Below are 21403 nucleotides of genomic sequence, written 5' to 3' on the forward strand. Positions count from 1 at the left end.
TGATATTCCTGCTCTCTGAACATATTTTTAGAATGCTAAGATAAATACTTGATATAATTTTCATGATGAAATGCATTAAAGCATGTATTAATCATGTGGTGGCATGGAGGTTGCACTGCTGCCTTGCAGCAAGGGGTTCCCAGGTGTTCCCTGCCTTGAATTTGTATGTTTTTCTGGTGGGTTTACTCGGTGTGCTTCAGTTTCCTTTCAAAGTCATGTAGGATGGGGGGGGGTTTATTACATTTATATTGACTCTGCTAGTGTATGTATTGCTCGTATTCACCCTGCGATGTGCTGGCGCCTCATTTCAGGATTTGCTCCTGCCTCGCACACAATGCTTGCTGGAATGTCCGCAAACCCTGAATGGATGGCATAATTAAACATTTAAAAAAAAAAAAGAAAAAAAATCTAAGTTCTGAACACTCGGTCTAAGTTTTATACCTAGTTTTAATTTCACAAAGACATTTATTGTGTGGTGATTGGTTATGTGGAGAAAGAGAAAAAGGAAGGATAGGAGCTGAGGGTTTAGTACGTCGGACAGACCGCACGCATGCAATAAAGAAAGCCCTCTCGGAAGAACATCCATTGAATTCTGTGTTCGTGTCTCAGACCACCAGATCATGAACCCAACATTTACACAATATTTAAGTTAAACTTGTGCAATGTCCATTTCCTACATCCAGTTTTTTGGAGCCTCGTCACACCTGCCATAAAGTTCTCTACATTGATTGTACAGCTGGGGATCCCTTACTGTGAGGGAGCAGCACTACCACCACACTACCGTGCATGTTTAATACCTGCTTTAATGCATTTCATCATGAAAATATCAAGTATTTATCTTGGCATTCTAAATTTTCAGAGTAAGAATATCATGAAATGAATGTATTCTGTACAGAGATCGCTGCCTGCGCCGCCTCATGGTGCAAGAGGAAGTCGGTTTAAGAAGCATGTAGCAATTAACTGGGTCGGGGAACACTAGACACACAGCATGTAATATACTACAACTTTTATAATGGGGTTTTGAGAAAATCTAGTTAAACGTTGAATTTAGGATGGAGTTTAGTTTACTACATTCTACTTTAATGACAAACTACGAGAATAAAGTGGAATTGTCGACTTTATTCTCGACAGTGTTTTTTTACACCTCACTGTGTCCTTTTTTTTTTTTTTTTTAAATTTACTGTGACCCTAATACGCTTCTGTAGGGCTATACCACAAATAGCATTATAAATGCAAGTTGCAGTATTATTATGTAGCTTAGCTTGAAGCAAGGTCCATATTAACTCTTTCAGGGCTGATGTCGACTTTTGTCAAAAGGGGGAGTTGATGATGGTAATCAACTGTAAACTGTGACTAAACCAATTATGTTTTAGTTGGACTCTCGTTGCTAGAAAGAAAGTTAGCTGGTCTGACTGAGATTTCCTGCGCTTGTGTGAGTAGTAAGGAGCAAACAACGGCAAAAATGGGACGGACATCTGGTGAGAGATCAAAGCAAATGCGTAAAGCAAAATACTCTGTGGATGATGTATTGCCTCTTCTCTCCAAATTGGACTATGACTTGCCGGAATTCCGATTTTGATACAAGTGATCGGAAATGAATGAGGTTCCAGCTTCAGCGGATTGGTCCCCAGCTAATTGTGGTGTTGACAATGTTCGCCAGGTAGGACTGCCACTTAACTATGATAAGAGATAGAAACCAGATTGCAATGCACTGTGACCGTGATCACTGCTGCTGCTGCCCCAGCCACACGATGACAGCCTGGCAGCAAGGCTGCCGCACATTCTTGGCAAACTGGCAGCCACGGCATGTAGCAACAGACGTTTTACGGCGATTTCTGTGTGAAATCATTGCTTTTCAGAAACGTCTGTCTTTTGGGAAAAAAAATATTCAGCCCTCAAAGAGTTAATGCAGTTTGCCTTAATGATGGTTCAGTTGGTAAAGATGTCCTCACCAAGTTGCATTTGTGTGTTTTTATTTTCATTTGGTGAACACTGTGTAATGCACCTGGGCTTGAAGTCTTGAAGTAATAGTATTGCTGGAAGTTGCACATTTTATTTTTATTTATTAGTTTAAATATTATTCAGTTTAATGATGGGGAAAGTTGTTTACAAAGTCACTTTAACGTGTCGGTGGACAGAGATTGTTAACATTAACAAAGTGTAGTAGTTTTACAAAAATATTTACTATTCCTTTTCTAAGACATGTTCAGTGCAATACAATTTTTGATAAGCACCTCTGGATATTTTACTAAGTCTAAATGCCTCTTTGGATGGTTGAACATATGTTGTCAATTTTAGTTTAAGTTGTTTGCAAAATTTGTTCAATAGAAAGGTTCTATATTTTGACTGCAACTGTCATACAATGATTCCTTCTCTTCATTCGTGCCCACCCTCTTGAAAACTATCACTTTATGGGGCCATGCAAATCTGTATTAATACTTGTGTGGACATTAAAATATATTTTTTGTACAATTCTCATGACAGTGGAATAGGTTATTAGAAAATGTGGTTAACATCCACTCATGCATGGGGGGGAAAAAATACCATTGAATACTGTGAAACCGGAATAATTTTGAAAAATACCATGAATTTTGGTCATATCGCCCAGCACTAGCCTATAGTCAATGATAATGTTGAGCCTTTGTTTGTTTAAATGTATTCTTGTAGACCAAAGTAATATTTATATCCGAGATGTTATATGTTCATGCCAATGGTAAGTCTCTTGAACTGGTAAAAAGTGGCAAGGCTGTGCATGTGGTGTTCATGCAGCATTTATGTGATCTGGTTCTGTTTGTATGTTGTGACATGCGATTCCCTGTTTTGCACCCCAAAACAAGGCCGAGTTTCAGTACTTTAGCAAAACCCAGCTTTATTCAGCTTGAATCAGGAACAGCACAGTTATTTATTGTAGTGGGGATCTACTACACTCTTTGACAGGGTCTCCGTTCAGAATTCGAAACTGAGCTGTTGACTCTCCCTCTGGTGGAAATCGGAGGTGATTCAGGTTGACTCGTACTGCAAAGGTGCAATGGTTAGAGACATTGTTAAGCTTCAAGTGCATGGATTCATCAGGACCCATCACATTTAGAAATCGCCTGAAGTGATATATGGAGAAAAAACAACAAAAAACAGGATGACAGTGCAAGATTGGGAAATGGACAGATGCAAAGTTACCTACTGATCTTGCCCAAGGATGCTTGCTTTTATGGGGTACAAAAAAAAAAAAAAAAACTACACACTTCTATACACAGACACAGCAATCAGGCAGGGTCTTGGCATTTCCCTGCGTTTATAATGTTCCTTGCATCACCCATCAACGACAGGTGCTTGTAGCACAACTGGTCGGCTCCAATTTTTGCTTTTGCAGCGAGCCTCGGGTTACTCCAGCAGTTGTGCTTTGGGACACTCCTCGGAGTATCTTTCTGTTGGGGTGAGAGTTCCAAAAAAGTTTAGAAATGTGATGTACACATTGCAAGGACAAAAACATGACAAACTTGAACTTAAATTGGCCTTTATTAGAGGATGTTACATAGTTAAAGAAAAAGCTTTGGTCTGTTATAACAAGAAAATATAGTTCCATCCTCCCAATGTTGAGTTTTGTTTCCTTGTCATCTAGCCGACTCTTACTTCGTAAACCTATTTGTCATCTGTGTTGTGTTCAACTCTTGTTTTACCTGCTTTTACTTTTTTTTCTGGCTTATATCCAATTAGATTTTATATTTCAGATAATTTTAAGGTGTGTTGAACCTTGGTTTTCAATTGCCATAGTCCTATTTTGCTTTTACAAAGTGTAGGTATATATGTTTTATTCCATTTTGTCAAAAGCAGGTAATGTAGTATCTATCTAATACAGCTTATGAGATTGAACATCACTATCTGAATATCATTCAAATGTATTAATCTTTTTCTAAGGCAAGAAGTGAAATTCAAATGAAAAGATTTTGGCTTGTGTTGCTACTCACTAGTTTTGGTATTGTTACCTCAGATGTACTATGCTGTATATTTTACAATTATTTATTTGGCCGATGTTTGAGAATGTTTGCATTTTATTTTTCCTACTGGAGCACAGGAAGGTGAGATGGCTTCCTCTGGGTCGCACACTGTCAGTGTCAGAAATTGAACCGACAACATCTGGGTTTGAAGTCCAAAGCCTTAACCACTGCACCACACTGCCTGCAAATAAACATTCAATGAGAATTTTCTGGTAGCACCCCAATCATATCAACAGACATCTGAATATTTTCAATACTCCTTTATATTTATCAATATACAATATATTTGCTATATTTTACATATTTTTGCTTATCTAGCCTAGTCATATATTTGACCGTATAGCTTGCATATTGTCACTTTTAGAGAGGAGAGCTTTCTTCTTAAACACACTCCTTCAGAGCACATTTTGGGACAGGGTTTTTCTATGCTAGCACCCTACTCTTTGATCCCCAGTTGTACTATATAACAGATTGTGAAATACTTCTGGCAACCTCAGAGTTTGGTTCTGCTTCTGAACCTGTTTCAGTTCACTCTTGAATGTGACATTGATGTCATACTGGTGCTTTATACTAAGCTTGTTATGCATCTGTCAAGGCAAGCAAAGTTTTCTTTTGATCAATGATGATTAGAGAAAATTAAAAATATGGGATTTATTTATTTATTTATTTATTTTTTATGCCACAGATTGTCCATCATTGGACTTTTGGTAGGTACTAACCACTGCATACCAGAAACTGGTGTACAAAACCTGACATTTTGGTGATGCTCTGACCCAGTTTATCCCTTATCAAAGTCTCTCGAATTCGCACACTTTGTCTTTTTTTTTTTTTTCTCCCTGTTTCCAGCACATCACCTTCAAGAAGTGACTGTTCACTTGAGGTATAATATATCCCACCCCATGGCAGGTGCCATTGTGACAAGATAATCCAATGTTATTCACATCACCTGTCAGTGATTTTAATGTTGAAGCTGATCTGTTATATGTTTGGCTTTTAGTGGGCAACTGAGTGGTATTGTATTATTAGGGTGTTTTTTTTTTTTTTGTTTTTTTTTTAAATCTTGTACTACATAATTGTGGCATTAAGTTATGTTTTTGACAAGTGAAATAGTGTTCTAAAATTAAGTGTTTTCTATAAATTTAAAATAAACTTAGCCAGTCCTGACATTTTCACAATGAATGCTATGGGGCAGTGGGCTCCAACACAAAATAAAAACCTAACTTGCGTCCTCTAAGTTTCGATAAAGGAAAACTCGCCTTTTGTGTTTCCCACATATTTTTGTGACAACAAAAGGGATCTTAATTTTTTTTTCTCTCATATTACTGATACTATTTTTCTTGTGGTAATAGTTTCTACAGACATACTACATGATAGTTTCTCACATACAGATGTAAGTTCTTGCTTACTGCGGATATAGATATATGATTGTCCCTTTTCAAAGTACACACAACCCTCCCCAGGTAAGAGAAAAACTCTAATAAACTAAATCCTTTTAAAATTGAAAATCACTGTAACCAGAGTGATCATACTACTGTTAAAGTACTATATGCTTCCAAAAGTTGCTTTCTAAAACTTGACTCCCCCTACGAACACCCCTTGGATTTTGAAAGATTATTTTATATCTATAAAGAGAATGGGAAGTGAAATGGGTAATTGGTAATAGGTAATACCTTATTGGCTGCAATTAAAAGCCCCTTCCAGAGAATCCTTGTTAAGTAAAGTCTCTGGGCTAATGAATGCATGCCATAATTTGAGAAGCTTTCAGTTTAGATTTCTAGCTTCTGCACTAATAACCCTGTAAACTGTCTTCATTTTTGTGTGAGCTGTAGCTTTACAAAGACCCACCCCTTTCATGGTTAATGGGTATACCTAACAAAAAATCCTTAACCTTTTGTGGTGATTGTGGCTGTACTGTTTGCCATTTGTTTCACCGTTGTCTTTGACTCATTGCTGGTAATTGTGGTAACAGGCTCTAAGAAGAAAGTACGGTGGCTCCCGGCTAGGAGAATCTTCAGTCAACCTTGCCTCAGCCTAAGGATACCTAACAGGTTTTTGAGAGAAGGTGGGTGAATTTTGCCAGCTGGATGGCAAGCAAAAGTATATTCTGGTGGTCTTTCACTATCGTTTTGTGTATTTGTTTTATGGATATGCACTTAAATTATGTCTTGAAGACAAGGTGTTTTTAAATATTTTTAATGCCTGTCTTAAAAACCTGTGGTAAGTTGGAAGGATGTCTCTTCTTAATAGTAACTTTCCAGAAATTAAGTACTGACTTTGTGTTCATTTTTAGCAATGAGGTTTGTCTGCAAGTCTGATAGTTTTGGATCTGCTCTCTTTAAGGCTGTATATTTCAAATACAAACCTCATCACTGACAGGATTTGTTGGTGCAGAACCTGGTGGTACTTTAACAGTTAATTTCATAGAGCCTGTTTTTGAGTTTGTATTTGTCCAACTCGCCACACCCAAAGGCAAAGTTTTTGTGTTGGTGTTGTTGGTTTTTTTTTTTTCTCCCCTTTCAACAGGCAGGGATGAACTGCTTTTATGTGGTCTGTAAATGACTTGAATTTTCCAGTGGAATCGATGTATTAGGCTTAGCTGAGAGCTCAACATTTGAGGTTGCCTTTATACTATATTTAAAGAGTTAAGCTTAGTGCTACAGTAGAACTCAATTTCAGAATGTGTACTGTATATTTGTATACCTTAATGCTTATGCCTTAATCCATGTATAGGATATATATACTAACTACTTTTTTTACATAACTATGGATATTTTTTTGGTTAATGCAAGCTGGCAGCTACTTCTGTACAGTAAATGTAGAATGAAGCACTTGCTTTGTCTGGGCTTGGATTCCCTTTCTCTAATTTGGCTAAATGTTCATATCTGTCCTAAAAAGTGTTCTTTAAACTACTTATTTCTTTCAGAAAATTCTTTTGACTGCAATAAAAATAAGCAAGTGGTAACTTTAACATTTTTATTCACTTAATGGTAGTCCCTTAGAGATTACCTAAATTTTAGTGTGTGCTTGTTTTTTTTCTTACTGCTGTTTCAGGTCATTCTGCACCCCCTGCTAGAAGTGGACATCGATGTGTTGCTAATGGCTCCAGTTTATATGTGTTTGGAGGCTATAATCCAGATTATGATGAGTCTGGAGGATCAGAAAATGAAGACTATCCTTTGTTTAGAGAGCTATGGCGATATCATTTTGCAACTGGTACATGGCAACAAATGAGAACAGAAGGGTATATGCCCAGAGAACTAGCTTCAATGTCAGGTACTTTCTTTAACATTTACCCTTTTATCACACACATTCAGGTTTTAAAGAAACGTTTTACATGTTAAGTTTCTTCAGCTATAGGTGTTTTTTCTTTTGTTTTCTCCATATAGTTTGTGCTTTAATTTTGAAGGTGTCACTTAATACTTATTTGAGATGAAATGACATTCTTAAACTATGGGAGCAACAACTTTTTAGCTCTTTGATAACGAGTGTTATATTTTGAAAGGTGATAAGGGGCATCCTTGTTGAGTACCACATTCAAGTTTGAAGTTATCTGAAATGTTAATACGAACTGAGGCTTCTGGAGTAGTGTAAAGTAGTTTGATCCATGCACATATGTTTGGGGTGAAACCAGATTTGTGCAATGCGATGAATAGGTAGTCCCATTCAACCATATCAAATGCTTTTTCTGCTTCTAAAGATAATGGGATCTCTGGGACATTAGATTTAATGGGTGAGTTACATTAAACGTCAAAGGTTGGAAGTGTCTGCCTTTAATAAATCCTGTTTGGTCTGATTTATTATATAAGAAAGCACTTTCTCAGTCCTTCTGGCTAGAACTTTGGAGAGTGTCTTAACATTGTTACTCAGAAGAGAGATTGGTCTGTATGATGCATGTTGTAGTAGGTCTTTGTTCTTCTTAGGAAAGATTGTGTTTTGTCTTGGTAGAGTAATTGCTCTACTTTCCCCTTTTGTTTTATTATGTAGCCTTTCTCAGAATGCTTCAAATCTCACAGACATACCACTTTTTTTTATAAGGTATTATAGTATATAACTACCCCCAGATCTATAACCTCAGACATTTAGGTATAGTAAAAGACCAGCAGGGTTTACGTTACAATTTAAACAATGTAGTATTGATGATATTCATAAAAACATGCAAAGTACATTTGAATATTGGAAACCATACAACCTGATAAATGGTGATGTGTACTTTTAGGCGGCACACAGACTTGTTAGTTATTTAAAATGTGTCTAGTTATGTCCTCATTGGTGGTCGGCTTTCTTCAGAACAGGCTGCATTGCCTGTTTCAATATGGCTGCCGAGCTGTGCTGTTCATTGTGTTGTCCTTTCAGTTCATGCATCAGTTTGGTAAGAGAGCGAGATGCTCTTTCAGATGTTAGTAAGAGAGAGTAAGTAAAGCAAGCAGATTTATAGAAGTTCTGTCCAACCCCTAGAGCCAATAGGACATCATGGTACTTAAAGGCTTCTCATACAAGCCAGTTCCAAACGGCCATACTTCAGACCAATGGGGGAACAGAAACATCTTAACACCTGCCATCCCCCAAAACCATATGTTAAGGTAAAGCTTGGCAGTTAGGCAGCCTGGCTTTCTTATGGGGTTTGAGAGATTTTAGCAGAGAAACACTTGCCAAACTGGTTTCGGGCACTTCCCCCAAATCCTGTCGTAAAATTCAAAGAGACTCAGTCCAAAAAGGCAGGGGCAAACATGAATGCTTCTCACTAATGTAACACCAATATCACATTACTTTGCCTAAATTACAAATGAAGACATACAAAATATTTATCAACTTGTATGCAAAATCTCGCATCACAACAGATGGTAATTAATGCTTGGTTAAAAGTTTGAGGTAGAAATTTAATTTTTGGTCTCTTGATTCCACAAACATTGCTAATAGTGGAGTTAACTTATTTCAGAATTTTTTTTTTTTAAATAAAACTCCACTGGGTAGCCATTAGGGCTGTTTGCTTTCCCACTATGAAATGAGCTTATAGCATCTAGTAATTCTGAAAGTATCAGGTTTATCCAGTTCTGTAGCACTAAGTGTCTAGCTGTGGTATCTCTAATGAATGAAGAAACTCATTAGATTGCACCTTTATCATCTTTAAACTGAGCAGATTATAAGGACTTGTAGTACTCTCTAAATGTGTGAGTTATATTTTTATACTTTTTTTTCTTTGTATGTGTTGCTGTTATTGCATTATGGACTTCCTGCTTGTCGATTTGTTGGGCCAAGATCTTATTGGCCTTTTCTCCATGTTCATAATGTTGTGATTTATAGAGAAGCTGTTCCTTTTCCTTAGTAGTCAAGAGGTTAAATTGTGATTGTAAAACCTGTCTCTTCCTGTAGAGTGACTCATTTGGAGACCTGATGTATTGTAGATCTATTCTAGTAATTTTGCTTATTAACTCGGATGCCTTCTTGTTTATCAGTTTATTTCTGTAAAAAGGATATGAAATCTGTCCTCCTTAAATGTCTTTAGAGTTGCCTAGAGAACCTGCTGAGACCACTGAGGATGCATTAGTCTCAAGAAAATAATCAATTTGCTTGGATATAAATTCTGTACAGTTCTCATCAGCTAAAGACTAGGGGTTAAGACACCAGCTATGAGATGAGTGTGTAGAATGTGGTAATTTAAGCTGTATAATCAGAAGGGCATGGTCAGAGAATGACATTATACTTAAAAGATTTGATAATGGGGGCGAAAAAAAAAATTGAGGAAATCTGTTCTTGATTAACAATGATGTGCGGGAGAGAAGGAGTATGCTATTAGGTTAGGATTTAAGCACCTCCATGGGTCAGAAGTTCTGATCCATTACAAATTTTGTAATTATCTTTGCAGTATTAGATGTTATCGCCGTTGTATCCGAGGATCTATCCAGGTCTGGATTTAAAACAGTCTCCAGCCATTATCATTTTTTGAGTGTTCACATCTGGGCTAGATGCAAATACATTTTGCAAGAAACCTCTATCATCTGTGTTAGGTGCATATATTAATTAAAATCATTTTAGTATTAGACTAGCAAAATACCCGCGCTTCGCAGCGGAGAAGTAATGAAAAAGAAAAGGAAACATTTTGAAAATAACGTAACATGATTGTCAATGTAATTGTTTTGTCACTGTTGTGAGTGATGAGTGTTTAGAGAGAGATAGATAGATGGATGGATAGGGCCGTGCAGTATCGTACTTTGCCTTCAGTGTGCCGTAACACTGCAGCTCAATCACCTCCATCTGAATCTGCACAGGTGCAGTTTCCACGTTGACAGCAAATGGGTTGCGAAACAATTCCAAATTCTTTTTTTTGTTCTTCAAAGTCACCAAAGCGCCGTGCGAACTCAGTGCGCAGTGTGCTCAGTTTATCAGCAAAGTGCGTATTTGGGAACACCATTGTGCCGACTTGGTTCAACATTACATGGCAACAGGGAAAGTGGGGCAAGTTGCACTGGTGCATTTGTGTCTCCCATAAAAGTAGCTTCACTTGAAATCACTTTGTGATTTTGCACGGGTAAAAACGTCTGCTGAAGTGTCAGATTCTTCTTTAACTCTTCTGCTTTCTGTATCTTGTGCATTGCATTCGGGTCTTTCAGGTTATCTTGATGTTTTGTCTCATAGTGCCGTCTTAGATTAAATTCTGTAATTACAGCCACATTAGCTCTTCAAATGAGACACACGGGTTTACCGGTAATGTCAGTAAACATATACTTAGCCTCCCATCGGTTTTTAAAGGCTCTATGTTCAGAATCGCCTTTTCTCTTCGGCATCGTGTGGGCTAGCTTCGCAATAACTTGCAGCATCATAAGCTAGACTTGATTAACGCGATAAGTGTTCGGCAAGGCAGCTTAAGCGCTGCATTATGGGATCTGTAGTTTAGCGTGTTACCAGCCCTTCTTATCCCCGGGCCATTAATAATATATAAAATGATATCGCGGGCCAGATATAATTACACGCCGGGCCGGATGTGGCCCGTGGGCCTTGAGTTTGACACATATGGACTAAATAGAACTTGAAAAGAAATATTTTTTCAAATGTGATCGCGCAATTCAGATCGAGTTGACTACCGTACATCGAGCCCGCGTGGTGGTGTGGTTTTGCCTGTGTGCCTCAATAAGTTACCCTCCCCTCGCTCTTACTTTTTTACCGTTCATCTAATGAATACACAGAGTATGGCTTTACCAAAACAATCATTGATCGCGAATAAAGTATCCATTATTCATAAAGCTTCAATTGGTGATCTGTCTTTCTGCGTTAACCACATATTTTTTCATACATCTCGAACCAAGGGGATGCGAGGCTAAAATCGAGAAGCGCGTGTACATACTTAGTGCATCCCCTCTCGGGAATCGAACCTCGGCGCTAGAGGCGAAGCCTCTATTGCGCCAAAGCGTGTGGTTTGTCTATTTGAGTGTAGCAGTGTAATTCGGTTTTTGTTCAGCAGTCTTTGGAACTGTTGCTTTTTTGTCTGCGCACTGCGTCAGTTCAAGTGAGCCGCTGAATATGGTTTTATGTCGCTCGCTCGCTCGCTTCTAATTGTTTCGCTGCCTTCTTAATTATATAATGTTTTCTTCAGCGCTTTTTGTAGCTCTTCCTGGTTTTCTACATAATGCGTGATTACGTGAGAGGCGTGATGTCACACGAAACTCCGCCCCCCCACAGCTTTCGAGCTCAACTCCATTACAGTAAATGGAGAAAAATAGCTTCCAGTTATGACCATTACACGTAGAATTTTGAAATGAAACCTGCCCAACTTTTGTAAGGAAGCTGTAAGGAATGAGCCTGCCAAATTTCAGCCTTGCACCCACACAGGAAGTTGGAGAATTTAGTGATGAGTCAGTAAGTCAGTCAGTGAGGGCTTTGCCTTTTATTAGTATAAATAAATTGCCCGTCACCATGACCTATTGCCCTTCAGAATCAGACATTGCACCTAACGCTACAAATGGGATAGTTCTGTGTATTAAGATTCCCTCAGCCCCGTTTTTCTTTTTTTTTTTTTATAGCTAGAGTGAATAATTTGGCCAGACCAAATTACTTCTGGTCACGACCAAATCAGGTTTGTTACAGCCTTATTCCAAAATGGATTAAATTCATTTTTTTTTTTTCCTCAGAATTCTACACACAACACCTCATAATGACAATGTGAAAGTTTTTACTTGAGGTTTTTGGAAATTTATTAAAAATACAAAAATTGAGAAAGCACATGTACATAAGTATTCACAGCCTTTGCAATGAAGCTCAAAATTGAGCTCAGGTGCATCCTGTTTCCCCTGATCATCTTTGTTTTTTGCAGCTTAATTGGAGTCCACCTGTGCTAAATTCAGTTGATTAGACATGATTTGGAAAGGCACACACCTGTCTATACAGTGGTGTGAAAAACTTTGCCCCCTTCCTGATTTCTTATTCTTTTGCATGTTTGTTGCACAAAATGTTTCTGATCATCAAACACATTTAACCATTAGTCAAATATAACACAAGTAAACACAAAATGCAGTTTTTAAATGATGGTTTTTATTATTTAGGGAGAAAAAAAAATCCAAACCTTCTCCTAAAGAAGTGAGAGTAACAACGCTAAAGCAGTTATGGCATTTGGAATGCTATGGCTGTTCCCTGGACCATTATATTGTTAAAAGTTAATTACAATCAGATGCATTACACTAATAAACAATATGCGGTTAGTTTCTGTGTATTTATAAAGCCACGTCATGAAAATGAGTAATCACACAAGAACAGTAGCACTGCTTTGACGCTGGGTGCCGCCAGTCTGCAAAACAGAGTGTAGAACTTGCGTACGACAAGCCATGAGGTACCGTGGAAAAGTGCTTGGCTTTACGCCAAGTGTGGGTTTTATACATCGCGATTTGAACGTGGAAACGTTCTTACGCAACATTTCTGTGCGTACGCACCGTTTATACATGAGGCCCCAGGACTCTTTTTAGAGCTGGCCAGCCATCTCAACTGAGCGATTGCGGGAGAAGGGCCTTAGTCAGGTTGGTGATCCCGATGGTCACTCTGTCAGAGGTCCTCTGTGGAGAGAGGAGAACCTTCCAGAAGGACAACCATCACTGCAGCAATCCACCAATCGGGCCTGTATGGTAGAGTGGCCAGATGGAAGCCACTCCTTAGTAAAAGGCAAATGGCAGCCTGCCTCTACGTGTACATCAGAGAAAGAGAACAGAAGCCCTCCCCGCAAGAAACGTCCACTCGCATATAAGAGCAACGCAGCTGCACCAGGCATTAAGGCAACAGATGACACCGTTTGAGGCGTCATCCTGCCAGTCGGTCTGCCCCACACCTGTCCTTCAAAGAAAAACCAGGACTTCCAGACCTCGTCAAGGTATAGTGCAAAGTCCTGTTTGTGATTATGTTGCATTAACTAATTCATTTAAATTACGGTTAATATCAGCCCTTATGTTCCTTAGTTCATTGGCCACATCTCGTACAGCATCCGTTATTGCATTTTATGGCTCCAAAACAGTGTCTGTCAGCACACAGCCAGATAGTCGCCCAGAGATTTCTAAGGCAGAGGACCAAAGACGTGTTCTGCACAGCAACACAGTCACCGCCTGGAGTTGCATCCTTGGCACGAGGGTTGGCGTTTTATAATATTGTCTGGAACAGAATAAACAGACGATGGGCTGCGACTTGGCTTTTCACATCGACTTTGATATTTGACCACTTTTTTTTTTTTAGGGGAACTGTGCAACTTTCTGAACTTGAACTTCGAGTGTCTCCGCCACACTATCACTTCCTTTTCTTGCTTTTACCACTGCTTAAGCCAACAAATAGTATGTTTTTCCTTGCCTTCACTTCACACTTGCTGAAATTCCCCCCACCCACCGAGTTTTTGTTGTTGTTGTCTTTTAACAAAACACTAAATGTAAGGTGATATTTATATTGATTTGTATATTAAAATATGGATGGGGCTCTAGGCACATGAGCATTGAATTTCACTTCAGAGTGCATGGAACTTTCTTTTTATGTATCTGGATTTTTTTTGTGTGTACGCACATTTCTGTTTTTGTCTGTACTCCATATTTTATTGTGAATTCTATGCAGAGCATTATACATGAGGCTCCAGGTACTTTTTGATGGAGGATGCAGTGAAATGTCCAAAAATGTGGAAAATGGTCATCAGCTTTTCAGTCTTGTATGTTCATTTGCAGATCCCAGCATAGCTGGTGCACTGTCTGTAGCTATTTGATAACTGCAAATTTTCTGTCTCAATTAGTCCATGAAGTGTCTCTTTCAGGTTGATGCTGTGAGTCCTATCTTAATGGCAAGATGTCATTCTTTAATTGTGCAGTCTTCTGATACAATGTACAAAAACTGCCAACTGTGGCTTATCTTGAACCCTGCAGGACTCCTTCAAAGCAATGCATTTGTCAAGATTCAATGTTACTGTGTTTCAATTAAGTTGTTGATATCCAATATTCTCGTTTCAACGGTGTGCCGTGATAGCTATAGGTCTAATGCAGAACACTTCAAAAAGTTCTCATTTTCAGTAGTGAGGATAGCAACAATATGTTTTGAGGCATGTCTTTAAAAAAATTCTCTTCACTGTATGGTTTCTCGGCATGAGCAATGTTCCAAGCCACTTGATATGATGCCAATGTAACCATCTTTGTGTGCTTTGTAAATTTTTGCAAGAACTTGAGTCTGCTTCTCCAACTGACAGTTCAACAAGCCTACTCTGTGCTTGTAAAGTTCAGCTCTTTTGGGGGAAACTCCCACACCATGTTAGTGTGAAGTGAGGTGAAATGGTGCTCTGTTTGAAGCTGTAAATGTGAAAGTGAAGTTTTGCTATGCCCAGTTCCCCCCCCCATTTCCTTCCATTCAAATAATGCCCTGTGCTCCTCTTCCTACTTGTCAGTCAGTATTCGACCCACTATATCCTAACACAGGGTAATGGAGGGGGAGTCTGCTGGAGCCAATCCCAGCCAACATGGGACGCAAGGCAGGAACAAATTATGGGCATGGTGCCAGCCCACCGCAGGGCTCACAGACACACTAGGGACAATTTAGGATTGCCAGTGCACCTAGACTGTGGGAGGAAACCGGAGCACCCAGAGGAAACCCACACAGACATAGGGAGAACATGCAAACTCCATGCAGGGAGGACTCGGAAGCGAACCCAGGCCTCCTTACTGCGAGGCAGCAGTGCTACCACTGTGCCACCCCTCTCCCTACTTGTGCTTAGCTTTACATTTTCCTGACTCTGCCATGGTGATTCAGTCAAGATAGCTTGGCTAACGAACTTGCATGTATGCTTGAGTATGCACATGACTTCTTAGTCTCATGATGACACAATTCGTTTTTATTACAAGTATTGGCAATACTGTTAAATATTCAAATGCATTTTAATTATCACTCCCGCTCTACTCGCATGCTGTGCTGATGAACAAGACAAAAATGATAACCCTGATTGCCTGCTCCTGTTCAGCTCCATAGGTTAAGAACCACATGCGTCAAGTTCGCCACCCCTGACCTGTACTGTTTGAAACTTTCAGCTATACTTTTGTCACAAATTTTCAAGTATTCAGTCTTGGGAAATAGCCATTAAGTTTAGAAATCGGAAGACAGGAGCTCAATGTACAAATCTTAATATTAACAGAAAAAAGTCTCCCTCTCCGGGATACTGGGGGTTGGAGAAAATGCTCTTCACTGTTAGCCCAAAAACTGCACTGTGTCCACATGCTTTTTAAAGAGTAAAATGAGGACTTGACAAAGGAAAACAAAGGCAACCTCTTGAAAATTGTGTGATGGTCCTATCAATGACCGTATTCCGCTAAAGATGCACATTATAAAGGGCATATTGCACCTTTAGAATAACACTGAAGATCAATTGTTGATTTTAGAAGGGTACTAATTTTGAAGGGTATAAATGAGGTCTGAAATTTTTGATTGAACAGTACTAATACAGTATTCAGTTAATATTGATTAAAATGTTGTATACATGGGAGGAGACTTTGCATCAACACAAGATAATTCTTTAAAAATAGTTTTGTTTACTAAAATTAGTTTTATTTTTATATTGCAATAGAAGATGTGGTGCTAAGCACACATGTTGAACAATGCTTTACAAATAGTGAATATAAACTAGTAGCCCCAATATAAACTTGGGCTACCTGTTAGGTTTGAAGAACTGATAGCCCACTTTATTACTGTATCTTTTACAATCTCTTTCCCTATGTGGAATGTTATGCAGCCAGGGCTGATAGATTTCACTGTGCACTTATATACTGTAAGTTTGTGAGAAGAAGTGTTGGTGAATCTCTTTGACAAAATGTTTTTTAGATTTTTCAGTTATGGTCACTCCAAGAAATTTTTAAAGCTGCTCATTCTTTAAGTGGGATCCCTTTCTATGTAAATGTCATTGTTTTGCCTTTTGCTTTCTGAAGTCTATGTCCAGCTGTCTGGTTTTGTTGACATGAAGAGTGAAATTGTTATCCTAACACCACTGAGTAAACTAATTAGACCTCTTCTCTGTAAGCTGTCTTATAATTGTTGGAGATCAGGCCAATAATGATGGGGTCATCAGCAGGTTTTAATGATGAAGTTGGAACAGTCAGAAGTGAACAAGAAATACAGAAATGGGCTTGGCCCACTACCCTATATAAATCCTCATGTTACTTTTGACACCTAATCCTCATGTCATTTATCTAGTTGTATTCTTAAAATGTCAAAACGTGTTTGCTAAAATATTTAATAGATACTTCAGGGAAAAATCGGTGGACATCTAACGGGAAATGCAAAACACAAGGCACTGCCTTTTTGAATTAAAGGAAAGACTCTTGACAAGTGATTGAAACATTTGGCTTTCTTACTTCCACTCAACTTGTCAAATTTGCATTTTGAATTCTTTTCATCAGATTTGAAAGACCACATTTAAGCTTTTTCTGCCTTTGTCTTTTTTTAAAAAAAAAAAAAAACAGCGATGGTTTTTGAAGATTCCTCAGCGGCAGCTACACCTCCAAGACCTGTGGCCTGGATAAATTTACTGAGGTTGAATCTAATTATCAAGCCATACCTTTAACAAATTAAACTTTTTTCCCCACAATCGACAGTGTAAATAAGCACAAAAGAAAAGCAGATATGTAAACTTAAAATGATAAATTGTATTAAATGAAACAGAAATCTCTATCTCCCAAAGCAACAACGTGACAACAACCTATATGAATAGAACAAACCCTCCCTTGCCCTTGTAACATAACAAACAACACGAATGAGATACGGAAATGAACGGTCGTGAACTTGAGTCTGAGTAACAATTGTCCTGAATGCAGATGACTGGTTAACCGATATATGGAGTGTTTGTATTTCCTGGAGCAAAATGGAACAGCCTCGCAGTGTATCCTCGGCGTGTGGTGGATGATGAAATCCGACCATGGGGGGGTCTCGTCATGAGGGTATTGGATTAAGTCTGGCAGAATGAAAACCAAACTGGATAGAAATGCATGTTGTGGAATACAGCAGGTACAGATGGTTAGTGGTTGTTCAAAATGAATGTCTCCCCTCTCTCCTCTTTCCCTCTTGATTGTTTTGTTTTTATAGTCCTGTGACGGAAGTAATTGATTGATTGTAAACCGGTGTTTTCCAGGTTTGGGGCTGCGGTCTCCTTGGGACGGCATTCACTGACACACACACAAACAGCAAATGGGACGATGGAAGCAAGACGCACGTGGTACAAACGTGGTACTACTATGTAGCCCTGCTACATTCTGTGCTTGAATGTGGTGTTGTGTGGAGTGCCTGTCATGCAAGCTGTTGTCTCTTTTATAAACTTGGATTCTCTTGTGGCTTTGGGTTTTCCAGACTAACTCGTATCAGTTTTCCTCCATGTTCCAAGTTCCCTTTTGTGGTGTAGGAAACTGTATTCCCAGACACCTTGGCTTTCTTTGTTATTTACTAAAAAGAAACACCATCACTTTTTAGACCGAGGTTATACTTCACACGATGCATGCTGCAGTGGACGCTTCTGCTACGCAAGCGTTGTGTTTATACTTGCGTGCATACTTTATGTAAATCTGGAGGAATCCACCAGGTGGCAGTGTGAGATTATCACAGTGAGAACATGTTCGGCTTCTCTGTATTGTGAATTGCCTAGAACACCCGTTAAATTCCGATGACACCTTACCGCGATATCTCTGAAAATGATGTTTATTGATTAAATCCCTCAATCCAGTGATGTGTCCATTCCAGCAAGCATTGGGGATGAGTGAGAAACAATCCCTGGATGAGGCCTCGGCTCCTCGCAAGGCGAATACAAGCACACACATACACTAGCAGTGTCATTTTAGTGGCACCAAATCCCCAAATCTGCATATCTTTGGAAGGAAACTGGAGCACAGTGTGGAATCCAAGCAGGGAATACCAGTGACATGGCTTCGTGCGAGACAGCAGTGCTACCACTCTGCCACCGTGTCACCCCCATGTAATTAACAGTATTAATTATTTAAACGAAATTATCTATAAAATATAGCATACACACTTCAATGCATTTCATCATGAAAGTGATATCAACTATAAATCTAAAGATTCTAAATGTGCGGAGTTGGAATATCATACATTTTTAATGTGTTCTGTGTGGTGATCTATTGCCGCCTGCTGTAGCGATTTAAAAACTGGGATGACGTTTGATGGTCTGCTTTAATGAAAGTAAACTACGTGGTTAAAGTGGACATTTTGAGATTAAATTTCCACTTTAATCACAAAATACACGTTTTTACCTAGTCGTTTTTTTTTCTCTCAGTGGCTCAAATACGCGCTGTACATTTATGTTGCTGTTAAGTTGCAAAAAAGTAGTAAACAGAGACTGATGTCACATTCCTACTTTTATCACACTGCTCCCCACCCCCCGAATTTTTGCTGGTACTGCAACTTGCACACACGTCTCATTAATTTCTGAGGACCTGCTCAGAGGACGCATGAAATGAACGCTGAGAACGAGTGGCAGCCATGATGTGGGCGTGTACGCGTTCTGAGCGTAAAGTATAAATGAGCCCTAAGGGTTGTAATGGAGGCCCTTTTGTTAATAAATATGTATGTGTGTATTTTTAATCATCCTTATGATAACAATATACTACTTTCTGCAGTGCAGCATTGTCCTGACAGTGCTTCCAATTTTGTTTGTTCCAGCGCTAATTTTATACAGACAGTTTTTTAGCAATCAATACAAGTTGGGACACTTGTAGGAATTGTTTGCATGAGCTTTACATTGCTAAAGAACAGGCTGTAGCCTGATCTCTGAAAAAATACTTTTTTTATAACTGAAAGCAAAGTTAAATTTCAATAAAAGGTGGAAAATTTTGAATGTGTTAAAACTTTTTGAATGGTGGTTGGTGTGTGTGTGAGGTGTGTGTATAATATAAATTATATATGTAAGAAGATTAACTGAAGTGCAAAGTGTGTTCACATCAGTACTAAAACATTTTCAAAGCAAATACCGGAGAACTCAAAACCCCCATCTTATTCCAGCCTCCCTGGTGTGCCACACTATATCATTCTGCACTACACATCGCCTACCTCTTGAGTCGTGAAGTCCCGATCATGTCAAAGCACGTATTTACATTTTGTCTACAAAATAGATGTTTTTTCATAACTGCAATAGCTTCAAGGATTGATAGGAAAGCGGTTTACTTCCAGTACCGAACATGAGTTTTTCTGTAATTTTTCTGTATTGGTGTACCATGCAGTGCTATCATCCATACACATATTTACTCATTTTAATTGTTTTGATGTTGCCAGATAATCTAAGACGGGGTGCCCAATGTGTCGATCGCAATAGACTTGTAGAGTGCAAAGGTAGTTGCATGCAGATCGCGTTGCAATAAAAAAAAATTTTTTTTTTTTAAAATGTTAGTATATTTTGTATCCTCCCTATGACATTTGCCACTTGACTGACATACAAGGCGGCCAGTCTGAGACCTATTTTCCCCTAACACACACTGGTAATCCCGCATGCACAATTAAACGCGTGAGCTACTGCAAAACTCCGGCTATCTAAGCGATCTAGGTAGCCTTCCAATTTATATTGATTAAAGAAGGGATTTTAAAAATTTGGGTGGGGAAGTTTTATGGGCTGGATGTGGAATTGGAAGAGGATTTTTTTTTTTTTTCCCCCTCACAATGTCACAATCGAAGTGCATTTGTCTGATCTGTCAATCTATCATTGTTATCCTAAAGAAGGAAAATGTGGAAAGGCACTTTCAAACTGTTCATAAAAACTACGAAACTGAAATCCTTTCGAAAAGCAATCTGAGAAAGGAGAGGGTATCTTGGATAAAGTGGATTAGTTATATTAAATGAAAATACTTTTAATAAATAGATTTGATATTTCTAGTCATGTGTACCTTCAGCCATGTCTTATTTTGAGGAATGCAAGTTTAAGCTTGATATTTTTGAGTTTAGGAGGACAAATAACCACAGGAAGCCGCAACTTTGTGCAATATGTAACTGAACACACAATTAGCTAAACCCGCAAAACCGATCATTATAAGCCTGTTGCAAGTATTTGGTGATCTGTGATTTTAACAGAATCTTAATTTTATATATGGGTTTAAATTTGAAATTGTACTCCATTATAAAACTTTGGATCATTTTATTTCTGCAAAATCGTAATATTTAATCGGAGGGCATCTACAGTTTCTGTTGATTATTAGTATAAGATTTTCATCTTAACTTCATAGACAAGGTCAGGTTAAACCAAGTTTATTATATTTAAAGAAAGCACAGCTCTTCAGCCTACTGCAGTTTGTAATATGTTTAGGAGGTGATTTAAAATGTTGTTTTTTGTTTTTTTTCCCCTCTCCTGATCAAGAGATATAATTCCAAGTTTTTTCAAAAATTAGATTAGCTCACCATATTGTCTAATTTTGTTAAAGATTTGATTTTCCTGTGCACTATTGTTTAAAAGTGAAAACACTTTTAACCAAAGTTTATTTACTTCCAGTTCTGTGTGATTGCCAGTCTTGATTGTAATAGTGTTTTTCAGGCTAGTTGAATAACATTAAAGTTTGTTGGTGGATTCTCCAACCCCACCCAACCAACCAAACGGGTTAAGTGTTAAATGAAAAGCATAGTGATCCAAGATATCAGTTAGTAAATCCAGGAGAGTAAACCTGCATCATGATTGTAACCTGTATCGATTTTTATTTGTAAATCCGGTTAGGACATTTTTCCATAAGCTGGTTTCATTTTGTTTATCTGAAATGAAATCTATTTACATTTTAATTCAATAGCTACTTTAACGAACAATTTTTTTCTGTTGCCAGCCACAAAGATGCAACTCTACAAATTCTGGACAGTGGTCCGTTTCTTTGGAATTGCTTGCTCCTCTACTGTAGTAATGTAACAATTGCATCTGGTCATATCGTAAGCATTTAAGTGCTAAAAGTAAG

General features: G+C 38.4%; 1 protein-coding gene across 2 annotated transcripts in view; it reads left to right on the top strand.

Moving 5' to 3' along the window:
* The window catches only part of klhdc10 (kelch domain containing 10), an 84686-nt gene that overhangs the window by 19370 nt on the left and 43913 nt on the right, over positions 1-21403 (top strand). Inside the window, exons 2-3 of one of the 2 annotated variants that reach the window (XM_039760996.1) lie at positions 5962-6054; positions 7044-7265. In XM_039760996.1, coding sequence (XP_039616930.1) covers positions 5962-6054; positions 7044-7265 — 315 coding nt within the window. The remainder of the gene's footprint in view (positions 1-5961; positions 6055-7043; positions 7266-21403) is intronic. The other variant, XM_039760997.1, reaches the window with a different exon arrangement.

The sequence above is a fragment of the Polypterus senegalus genome, chromosome 8 (genome assembly GCF_016835505.1).
Source record: "Polypterus senegalus isolate Bchr_013 chromosome 8, ASM1683550v1, whole genome shotgun sequence".
Classification (NCBI taxonomy): domain Eukaryota; kingdom Metazoa; phylum Chordata; class Cladistia; order Polypteriformes; family Polypteridae; genus Polypterus; species Polypterus senegalus.